We start from the raw sequence: 12,391 nt of genomic DNA, 5'->3' as shown, positions 1-12,391 counted from the left end.
CCCATCTCAAAAATATACAACATCTTATCCACGTGCCACCCTTTGGCCTCTGAAAATTTGGGCACTACTTGGGCTAAAGATCTCAAAATAGAGATAGAGGCCAAGACTTGGCTGTCAGTTTTGAAACGTGTCCACATGTCTTCCATCTGTGCTTGTTATTGGGTTTTACAATGTAAAGTAGTCCACTGAGTCCACTGCTCTAAAAGTAGATTCTCACATCATAAAAACTCACATCTACTCTGGCACTGATCCAAGTTGCGATTAATGTCACCTAGAACTAGCTAATTTAACCCACATGTTCTGGACCTGTCCCACTCTATCTCTATTCTGGGAGTCTTTCTTTGACTCACTTTCCGCTATTACTACTGTTAACATTCACTCTTCACCGCTAGTTGGCCTGTTCGGGGTCCTGCCTCCCTTTTACATGTTGCCATCTCATTTCATTGAGTTGGTAGCTTTTCTCATACTGTTAGCAAGGAATGTTATTTTGATACACTGGAAGAGTCCTCATCCTCCCTCCCATACTCAATGGATAAAAGATGTCCTATTCTAGGTAAAACCGGAAAGAATTAAACACTCCCTTCGTGGCTCCAAGGTAAAATTGTCAAAAATGTGTTACCCTTTTAAGAGCATGTTAAGTCCCTGCAGCTGGATGCTGTTTCCATTGACTGAATGGTCCCCTGTACTGCACCATTATCCTGTATCTCTTTGTTGAACCCTGTTATCTTTGTGTTAGTAGCTCGCAGTATATATTGTTAGTATGGTAATTTTATTTTTAAAGTCTTTGTCCTTGGTGTCTTTTTTTTTTTTTGTCCTATGGTGTATCTTTATCACTCCCCTTCTATCTGAGCACCATGGACCCAGCCAGTGCTTATCTTTTTAGTCACTCTCTGTATTATGTTACATACAGTTCTCTTATATCCTATTCAGTCTGTTATACAGGCAGGGGATTGTGTGTTGTGTTGTTTTGGTGGTTTTCTGTTGTAAGAATTCTATAAATATATCATAAATATTAAAAAAAAAGAGTCCTAGAGTTTTAGATACTCAAATTTCATTCTGCCCCAGAATATGTATATTGGGTGAAGGGTGGTTCTATAAGTAGGTGACAAATATACAAAAAGCTGGGTCCAAACTAGTGTAATGACTGGCAGACAAATTATTTTCAGTGGATGGAATTTAATTGGCTCTCCCTCATTTCAAGAATGGTTCACTGAATTGGGCAGGGTGGCAGCATTTGAAAAGATGTCATACAAACATCTTGGCAGATTAGATGAATATGGTAAGAAATGGGACAAATACATTACTTTTCTGGAAGGCTCTCGATGATGGCCATGTGGTGAAAAAAAAAATTCTTTCTTTTTTTTCTCTTCATGTTTAAATGTGTATACTCATGCTTGGACCATGGTTAAATTTGTTGGGGGTTGGGGTGGGGTTGAGGACTGGGAGGGGGATAGGGAATTACTACGGATAAAGGGGATAATGGTTGACTCTGTGCATGTATGTTTTGCTTTGTTCGGTGTTATGTTTGATAATCAACTAATAAAAATGTTAATCTGACAAAATTATATAAAATGTAGGCTAATGAAAAAATTCATGCTAAATATTTTAAAATACTGTAAAAATTTTGAAAAGGATTAGAAAAGGGTTATAGACACTCGCTTTTATAAGTGGAGCCCATTGATCATTTTAACTTTAACCTACAGATTTTTAGATAACTCGCCTTATACTTGATCATCCTCTGTCATCTCCTGGTTGCAGAAGGGTGTTGTAGTTGTAACACGGTGAAGTTGGTATTATATGGCAGTTTTCTGTCACAAATATTGCGTTTTACTTGATTATTACTTTAATCCAAAGTAAAACACTGTATAATACTATAAATGTATGGAAAGCAGCTGTCTGATGTGTTGAAGGGTTGTGCAACTGACTATTGCTTTATATTAACAAACAGAGCTGATTTAATGATGGCTGACGGACTACATATGGCTTAGAGTCAATGTAATGATCGTTTAGCTGCAGTCATTTTGTAATCCTTTTGTAAATTGAATTAGTGTTGTTAAGGCATCTGGAATGTGTAGTAGTTCAGTGATAGATGAAATAAATACATATCTGTAGATTGCTGCTAATGGAATCGAATCTTTGGAGTTTGGAGTCAATTCCAAAGTTTCGAGTCAATTATTGATTCCCAACACCTCGGAATTGAGGAATCTATTATTTTTTTTAAATCAATTTCCAGCCCTGTTATAACTCTTAGATTAGGACTAAAGGTGCAGCATGAAGATATCATGAAAGTAGCCCTAATGACTTGTGACTTCCATTGTTTTTAGATTCTGACAAGGACAGTGTCATATATTTTTAATGCAAATATTATTAGTTAATAATTTACAATCAATCTGAGATTTCCAAACTAATTGATTCATAACTTTAATTAATTCAAAATTTTGGACATGAACTGAAACCATTACATTTTTAGTATGTACTTGTCAGGTCACAAATAAATCTGTCATTTACTCACCCTTATGTTATTTGAAAACCACTTGTTGTTATTTTTTATTTTATTTTTGGAAAGAAATATATATATATATTTTTAGGAGCACTATTCCATAGAATAGCAATAGTGAGCAGGAACTGTCAAGCTTCAAAATGAACAAAAAAGCACTTGTAAATGTGCAGTATAGAGACAACATTAATGTAGTCCATATGACTTTTGCATTATATTCCAAGTTTTCTGGGTACATACAGCATTTTTGTGTTGTATGGATTACTTTTATGGTATTTTAATGATGTTTTTTTTTTTTTTTTTATTCTCTTTGGACCTTGTCAGCAGTGGTCAATATGAACTTTTTTGTATGGAAAATTGCAGTGTAAATATTCTTGAAGAAAAGGTTGTGTCAAGATTTCATTGGAAAAAAAACACAATGAGGGACAACTTGAGGGTAAGTAAATCATTTAGTGTCATTTTTGTCAGACAGCTGACACAGTCAGGTAATTTTACAGATACATCAATGACAAAACGAAAATAAAATTATATTTGTCTTTCCTTTGAGACAGCAAAAAAAAAAAAAAAAAAAATATGACTGAAACAGGTAAATTAGTAGCAATACAAAGTCTTTTACTGAGTGAACTTCAAAAGTACATATATCTTTTGAAACCATACATTTTGGTCCTTTATCACATTTAAAGCCTTTTGTTAGGAAAATTATTCCATTCATCATCATTACAATTTAAAAAGTACCAAAGAGGACCATTATATTTGTGACCTCAACACTCGTGACCCCCCCTCCTCAAAAAAGGTGTGGTCCACGACCAATGTACAAGACATGGCCTTGATTTCATGTCCATTTATTTATTTATTTGGTAGGAAGCTGTGTAATAAACTCCTGATGCAATCTTATCAGCCTGCAGGGTTTATTTTGCAATAGCAACTGGATGACCGTACATTACTTAACTTCTTGTTTATAAAACTGTTGTGTGAAAGCAATATTATCCTCGCAATCAATCAGGCATTCAACAGTGTCATGTTATAAAACATAATAAATCCATGTATAGACACACACTTTCTATTTTTCTTTTGTCCTTTTCCACTCATCCATCCATGTTTCTATCCATCCATTCCATAATCAACATCCTGTAGACCCAGCTTTTCATTTTTTTTCTCCCATTTCACTCCCCCTCTCTCTGGATCTCTTGCCAGTTTTAGCTTAGAGCTTTCTCAGCCTGCATAAGATTGCCCTGAGCTGATAAAACAACGAGTACAAATCCCGCTCCAGAATCAATGGGCACAGTTATTCTTGTGACCCTTGTCAACCAGCTGGCCAACAGCCACATAGTCCCTCAGGCAACATATGAACTGACAGGCCACTGAAGCCCTGCACTGTACCTGCCTCCCCAGGGTTCAGACAAACCCTGCATGTTGGACCCAAACACAGTGTATCTCTGTGTGTCCAGGTGCTTGTGTGTGTGGTGTAGTCAGACTCATCCAAAATACCTGCATGAGGTTTAGAACTGTTTCATTTTCCAACAAGCCTCCCAAAGTTCAATTTTATCGGGTTTTAAAGAGATTTACTGATATATATCAGAATTTTGTTTCACTGACCTAGATTTTTTGTCTTCTACTTTGATTTGTATTTTGTTTGTCTTCATACATATCAGCCAGACATTGACATATGTAATAAACCATGAGTTGTATATGCATATTCTGTGTCAGAGATAAATTCTGAAATAGTATGACCAAATTTTCTATATGTTTCTGATTTTTAACTGCTAATTTTTTCAGTAAACAGTTCCTTCTTGTCTGTTTTAAACAACCTGTAACTGTAGCTGGTAGATTTTTGAAGGTTTTGCCCACATTTTGTGATATTCCTCCCTGGTGATTTCTTACACTGTAATCATCTTTTTTCTGCTGGTTTGGGAACATTGGCAGTGTAGCTGGCAGACTGTATTTCAGCCCTTACAGTAGCTTTATTCACATTCACATTCACATCACACACTTCTCTGTATCCTCTGCTGTTAGCTAATCCAAAACCCTTAAATAAAGAGGTGCTGCTAAAATATCAGAATGAAACTGGGAGATATATAGGTCAGTTTTCTGCTTCGTTCTCTACCAAATACATAAAAACATGTTCTTACAGAATGAACTTTTTATTCCAGCTCAGACTCAGCTTAATAAAATATGTATTTTATTTGTGTTTTCATTTTATTTGCTTATTTGCACTTGTTTTTTTTTTTTTTTTTTAGAATAGAACACTGGGTTTATCAAAAAACTTCTATAACCGGCCAAAATCTTTTTGTGTGTGTGTGCAAATCATATGTAAAACATTCTTGCATAAATTGTTCCTTTATTACCAGGGGATATACGTAAGAATAGGTTTAAGAATTATTTAAGAAACAAAAATCTGTTCTACTAGTCTTTAGATTGTGAATATGGCCCAATGACATTAATATGTGTATGTTTAAATGTATTTTGAATTATTTATTGTAATTTATTATATTTCCATTACCATTATATTTTCATGCACATAGGACCATTACCAAGTTGCTTAGTGGAAAACAATGTCAACTTATAATTGCTTTTGTACATTCTTTTTTTTTTTTTTTTTTTTTGCATACTTATAATCTTTGATTTGAATTTTGTGAGATTAGAAAATTTCTAATGCTTAAAATCTCTTCTTTTTTCAGTGCAACAATGACTATGTTCCTGTGTGTGGCTCCAACAATGAAAACTATGAAAATGAGTGTTTTCTGCAAAGAGATGCCTGCAAACAGCAGACTGAAATCCTGGCGGTCTCTGAAGGATCCTGCCCTGCCGGTATGTTCAGCCTTGTGTTTAGTGTGCATGTTACTTGAAGGTTAATCCATGGCCTAATCGTTTACCCTGTAAATGTTATTTAGGCAGATTTATTTTGACCTATTTATAACAGATTTAGACTCTTTTTTTGTGTTAAACGTGTTATTTCTTAGTCAAGCATGTTTTATCCACATTTGTGAAATAATACTATCAAATAATACCTTGATGGTACCATAAAAATCTTTCTCTTAAGAACTGATCAGGTCACCCATGGAGTTGTGAGTTCAAATCCAGGGTGTTCTGAGTGAATCCAGCCAGGTATCCTAAGCAACCAGTTTAGCCCGGTTGCTAGGGAGGGTCATATGGGGTTATAATGTGTGGTTCTTGCTCTCGGTGGGGCGAGTGTTGAGTTGTGCGTGGATGCCGCGGAGTATAGCGTGGGCCTCAACAATCGATTGACGTCTCAGACACTGAGGCAATTGAGATTCGTCCTCCACCACCCGGATAGAGGCCACCACGAGGACTTAGAGCGCATTAGGAATTGGGCATTCCAAATTGGGGAGAGAAAAAATAAATCTGATCAGGTTAGCCACTTTTACATTAAAGACACCATTTAATTAAAATTTGAGTTTTGTGGCTTTTATTCCATGTCTATCTGCTTTAAAGAAATCTGTAAATGCTAATGTTCTTTTGAAAGTTGCACGAAGTAACATTTAGCATATATATATTTGCTATTAAAATTAGCTTTTTGCTCAAAAGACTTTCTCTTTCAAGTTTACTGACCAAAAATATTGATGACTTATCTTGCACTACACAGATTTCTGTCCAAGAACATGCTCTCTAGAATGAGAATGCCCTTCCCCCTCAATATTACCCAATTAGCAAGTAGCAGCAAGCAAGCCCTTTGCTTTGACCCGCCCAAAATTCAAGTTTCAATAAGGAAAAAGGACAGAATACAGGACAGAAAAATAAGCTCCTTCAGCGATTTCTCTTCAAATGTAAATAGCCAAAGACAACACATAATAAAGGTGAATCAGCATCCTGATTACTGCAAGCTTTATCTGTGGTTGTTGTGGAAATGTTAACAGAAAGCATCCTACTTTTTCTGTTATAGTATGTTCATTATAATGAGTGAGTGTGGCTTGTTAATGGCAAATCAGTCAAAGACCACATTATATATGCAGAAATATGTTCTGCGGTCAGTAAGATGGTGTATTGGTGAGGGTAAAGCAGGTGTTTGGCACTCTGGGTGTTGCTGAGTCAGACTCCATTAAACAGTGCCTAAACCAGGAATCTCATGGGAGAGAGAGTAGGAATGTGTGGGAGGAGAGTATTTCTGTTTATAAAGCATCTAAAGAATGACAATTTTTCCATTTGCTGTGTGTGTGTGTGTGTGTGTGTGTGTGTGTGTGTGTGTGTGTGTGTGTGTGTGTGTGTGTGTGTGTGTGTGTGAGCGTGTATTTATCACTTTGTGGGGACCAAATGTCCCCATAAGGATAGTAAAACCCGAAATGTTTGACTTTGTGGGGACATTTTGTCGGTCCCCATGAGGAAAACAGCTTATAAATCATACTAAATTATGTTTTTTGAAAATGTAAAAATGCAGAAAGTTTTCTGTGAGGGTTAGGTTTAGGGGTAGGGTTAGGTTTAGGGGATAGAATATAAAGTTTGTACAGTATAAAAACCATTATGTCTATGGAAAGTCCCCATAAAACATGGAAACACAACAAGTGTGTGTGTGTGTGTGTGTGTGTGTGTGTGTGTGTGTGTGTGTGTGTGTTTGTGTTTGTGTTTTCAGGTAAAGTCATAATTCAATCACAGCAGAATATTGTTTCTCATCTATACCTGAATGTGTGTGAGCATGTACCTGTCTGTAGGAGTTCTGGAAGGTAAAAGCTAATTTAGTGAAACAAGCAGCAGAAAACAAGAAGAGTGTTTGAAAATGATATCTCATCATCTCTTTGATTAGCTGTCTGTCTCTATGCGGTTTCCTTTATTTTATTTGTTTTTATTTCACTCTATAAATTCATGCATTGAGTCTGGATCAGACTGGACTGAGTTTAAGAACCTGACTGACATAACTCTGAAAAAGATGGATGGATGGAAAGATGGATTTATATAGAGATAGATAAGTGACCTTTAAATGAGATCAAACTAATATACCCACATTGCCTCATAATTCAACCCTCCTGTTGCCAGAGAAGGTTTCCAAACTTTCAGCGCAGCATCCTTGCTCGTGCTGAGGACATGGATGAAAGAGACAGAGAAATGAACTGTTTCACAGTTCTGATGTTTGTACCAGCTCATCTAATTCTTTGACACTGATTTCCTCTCTAATAATTCCCTGGCAAATGATCCAGCAGCAAACAGATGACCTATAGAGATATCACACTGGGATATTTTCTGTGGCTGGTTGCAACTTGTACCTCTGTCCTCATTCATACATCAGTTTTATAACTAAATGTGAGTTGCTTCGAGCACCAGGAAATAAAACATTGATTGTAATAACCAAAGAAGTATTAAAAGCTCATTTTATTTACAGTAACTGTGTGGGGGGAACTAAAGTTTGCCTTGTTCAGATCTTTCCCAGCTGCTTTCTCCATGATTTCCTCTTTGTTTTGTGCCTGTTTATGGATGCTGTCCGTGGTGCTGAAACCAATTCTGCATTTGCCAGAATGGCATGGTGTCAGAAACATCAAGTTTGTCACTTTGGACTTTTACTATAACCCCTCACTTTAGATTAGTTCATTGTCAGAATTAAAATGATAGTTCAGCCATAACTGAAAATTCTTTAATCATTAACTCACCCTCATGTTGTTCCAAACTTTCTTTCTATGCCAGCAGCCATATCTGTAGCTCTAGACTGGTTACCTGGATGGGAGACTTCCTGGGAAAACTATGGTTGCTGCTAGAATAGGTGTTTGTGAGGCCAGTACAGGTTTGGGTCCTATGCCCCAGTATAGTGACAGGGACACTGTACTGTAAAAAGGCACCATCCTTCGGATGAAACGTTAAACTGAGGTCCTGACTATCTGTGGTCATAACAATTCCAGGGTACTTCTTTAAAAAGTAGGGGTGTCACCCTAGTGTCCTGGCCAACCCCTCCCTCCCCCTCCACCACCATTGGCCCTAATAAATCATGGCTGTATCAACTGGCTATCACTCTACTCTCTCCTCTCCACCAACAGCTGGTGTGTAGTAAGCATACTGGCACACTATGGCTGCCCTCACGTCATCAAGGTGGATGCTGCCACTGGTGGTGGTTGAGGAGAAGCCCCTATACACTATGTAAAGTGCTTTAAGTGTAGAGTCAGAAAAGCGCTATATAAGTATAAAGTTCATACATTCACTCATTAATTTCTTCCATTGATCACAAAAGGAGTTTGGTCAGAGTGTAAGGGAATAACAGCCTCAGTAATCATTCACTTTTATTGCATGTTTTTTTTTCTCCATGAAATGGCTGACATCTCCATTATTGCTCTACTGAAGAAATATAGCTGTAACAATCACATTCATCAACAGTAATTCCAATACTATCTGGTTATATCAGGTTATTCCCCAGTAAATCAAATAATTTCGCCTATACTACTGCATTAAACCTCTCCTCCATCACATTTGTCTAAATTAAGTCTTTTCTGTGCTCTGTTAAAACTTTCACAAGGAATTTGTGTGTCAAATTTTGAGAAGAACTGCTGAGTATGTCCTTATCCCTTTTCTCTGGCATTGATAAGTGGGCTATTTACCTCACGAATGGTAGTGAGTTTACTGGAGTGCTGCTATAAGATCAGTGTGAATAATGCACTGCTTAGTCACTGAAGGAGATGGGCCAGTGCTTATACTGAGATTTTAGTGACACTAGGGCAGTTAGCCATTAGCTTTGTGGTGCGAAACTGTAGAGCGGAGAAGGCAGTTCATTTTTTAAACTAGAATTTGACGTTAAAATAGACATTCTGCATAACAGACTCCACCAGTGTTTATGTAGCTTTTCTCTGCAGGTATAATGTACTTAATGTAAAAAAGATATTATTTTGACTTTTTATTGACATCTTTATTTTTCCCTCATGGTCAGCAGTGACTATCACATTCTAAATACATTTATATATGCTTACCCCTCAGGATCAATAGGCATGTCAGTACATGTTTTATCATTAATTATTTGTATCTGTTTAGAAACCCGATACTAGGGATGGGTCATCCAACAACCGACTAGTTTATCTAGATTTCTTCCTTAATTTCTTTTTTTTTTTTAAGAAAAACGTTATCTTTGGCTATTTCTACATTAATCTGGATACATTTGAAACATTTGTTTTCATTTACAAAACATTCTCTGTCCACACTGCTGTTTTTAAGCATTTTCCAAAAGTTGCTTGAGTACCCTTTCTGCGCATGCAAAAAATGTGTTGAATTACAGATTACCGTTGTACGTACGGTCTGAAATGCAAATGTCCTCGTGTTCTGTCGCTGAACACCAACTCTGACTAAACTTCCTTTCGCCTTTGAAGGAATGCAATGTGAATGTTGTGCAAAGTAATATTTATCTTTAACAATGCTAGTAAATAAGAAATCAGGCACAGCAACGCCACTATATCAAAGGCCGCCATCTTGATTGTTTTGGTTGAATGGATCATATGACTTCAAATACATCATCATATTCCAATGTCTTTCCAAGTCCACACTACAACGCGAAGACGGCGTTTTCAAATTTGGGAGAGCGTTTTTGAAAAGCAAAATTTTCACTGACAAAAACGCCATCTCAGTGTGGGTGGAAGTGTAGAGAAAAAGATGCTTTTTCTCACCAAAATGTATTAGTGTGGATGTGGCATTTAAATTTATCCCCTTTGAAGCACTGCTGCTAATGTTTTACACATTCAGATGGACATCCTTGGCCGTTTTGTCGCATCTTGCACTTTTTTTCGAATTGTAAATTTTTTTGTTGCGTGTTTCGCTATTAGTAAGAAAAATAGTACAACTTTTAAAAACATCTCGCGACCTACACCTTCCATTTTGTTTTACTCCTAGTTTAAACACAAAAATGCATCTTAGTTAAACGCCTCCTAAGAAACGTGTCTGAGCTGGGCCGAGTGAACCTGAAACCAATGTAATTATACAGGAATTCCTTAAGACAGATTAGTCTACTAGTTGCTCAGGCAACCCACAGTCTTGTCAAATTTGAAAATATGGCGTTTTGCACTTCCCAACCTGGGACCAATATGTTACCTGATGCTCACATGTCTGTCAAGCTCGCTGTTCTTTAAATTGAATATTGTATGTTGTAACAGCATCCAAGGTGTGTTGACAGAGACCATCAGCCCAGAGCTCCACTCCGCTCAACCCACAACATCATGGTAGCCAGAGGAAAGTGCAAAGTCACCTAATCAGCGATTCTCCCAAATAAATGACAAAGGCAGAGAAGATACCTCTGATACCTCTGTGTGAGGAACAAAGGTCTCTTATTTAAAAAGGCTTCTGTCATTGTTCTCTGCCAGCAGACTCAGCAGAGGCCAGTCTCACAGGAAGCAGTGTGTGGAGAAACCAACTGTTCATCTCGCTTTACCCTTCCATCCTCTCTGTGAAATAGTTTTTTGATGTACTCAGGGATCTTCATGAATTTTAGAATTTTTGGAAGATTTTTGCTTTTTTTTTTTTTTGACCCTGATACCTCAGGACTAATTCCTTGTTTCTGTTTAATAAATGTATGTCTTTTTGTCTTACTCTTTAGGTATTAGGTTTTCTTATCAAGAATATTGCATTCAGAATGCAAGAATGGCTAATTATTCATTTTAGGATTTCAGGGGGCCCCGGTCAGACTGCAAAACTTTCAGGGAGTGACGTTGACGTGTGTTTACGTGCAGGGCTAATAATGAGCTGTTTTCTGCGGTTTTATAATAATAATAATAATTTGGTATCATATTAAAATAATAAACTTGACTGGACAATACTAAATAATTTTCAACTGGGTTCCAAAATATAAGTGAGTGAAGTTGTAGTTTTTGCACACCCTTTTTATTCACACATTTTTTGCTGTAAACATATTTGTCGATAAATATTTCATTCTCATTACTGTGTTGATGTATTGGTGCATATTAATCATATTCGTTATATTATTAATTAAATACCATTCTTCCTTGTGTTCATTTAGTAAAACACTATAGGAAAACATGTCTTCATTATCTTTATCTAGATTTGTATTTCATAAACATTTTGAACCTACCTGGCTAAAATGGCTTGGGATTAATTAAAAAATCATTTTTGAGCAAAGAAACAGTTATCAAGATATGTTTCAAATATCCTGTAACAGGCTGAAAAATATCGAGATTTGATATCAAGATTTGATTGATAATGTTTGGAGCCATATTGCCGGGCCAGAGTTGGACAGAGAAATGCTCAATGGGGAAAGGTGCATTTTTTGCAAATAGTGCTATTTTTTGGTTGGGCCAACCAAATAGTTTTTGAGTTTTGTGAGAAAGGCACAGTCTAAGATAGGAGGTGTATTTACACTCAAAAGATTTACTTAAATGCGGTACTCACACCACAGTGTAGAGGTCTCTATTTCCGCGTAAGTCCAGCAAGACCCACGGGACTCAATCAGATTTCTTGCGGCACGCGATTACATTTCCAAGTTGAAGGTGGTAGTGGAGAGTATGTCCATGAGTTGTGTGTGGGAGCGGGCGGTCAGTCTGAAAAATCTGATGTGGATATCTATTTTTTATTTGTGTAAAAAAAGAATAATTATTATAATTTTATTTTACAAATAATTTAATTTTGATAACAATAAACAGAAAATTCAACGTAAAAATGTGCATACAACACAGGCATCAAATTATACAATATTTAGAGCCGGCTATAGTCAATGGAGCTTTACAAGAATGGCAGAGCAAAGCGTGGACAAACTGGATGTGAAAATTGTCAATTTAAGTGTTAAGAAATGGGCAAGTCAAACGGTTTTCATGTCATGCGTTATCTGACAATGGCATTAACTGAAAATAAAACATTATTTGTTTGTCAGGAATAAAATAACTGCAAGCTGAGAGCGGGTGAACATGGAGTAAAATTCAGCTGGAGCGTTCGGGTGCGGGATGGAAACTTGTGGGAGCGGGCAGGAACAGA

The 12,391-nt window shown here is 36.7% G+C and overlaps 1 protein-coding gene across 2 annotated transcripts in view; it reads left to right on the top strand.

The window, feature by feature from the left end:
* LOC127659137 (tomoregulin-2-like) overlaps nt 1-12,391 on the top strand; it is a 98,607-nt gene that overhangs the window by 40,717 nt on the left and 45,499 nt on the right. For both annotated transcript variants that reach the window (XM_052148806.1, XM_052148805.1), the window contains exon 3: nt 5,176-5,305. In XM_052148806.1, the coding sequence (XP_052004766.1) occupies nt 5,176-5,305 (130 nt within the window). The remainder of the gene's footprint in view (nt 1-5,175; nt 5,306-12,391) is intronic.

This window comes from Xyrauchen texanus, chromosome 18 (assembly GCF_025860055.1).
Source record: "Xyrauchen texanus isolate HMW12.3.18 chromosome 18, RBS_HiC_50CHRs, whole genome shotgun sequence".
Classification (NCBI taxonomy): Eukaryota; Metazoa; Chordata; class Actinopteri; order Cypriniformes; family Catostomidae; genus Xyrauchen; species Xyrauchen texanus.
Note: the sequence above shows the minus strand (reverse complement) of the source record. Positions and strands in the feature narration are given on the sequence as shown.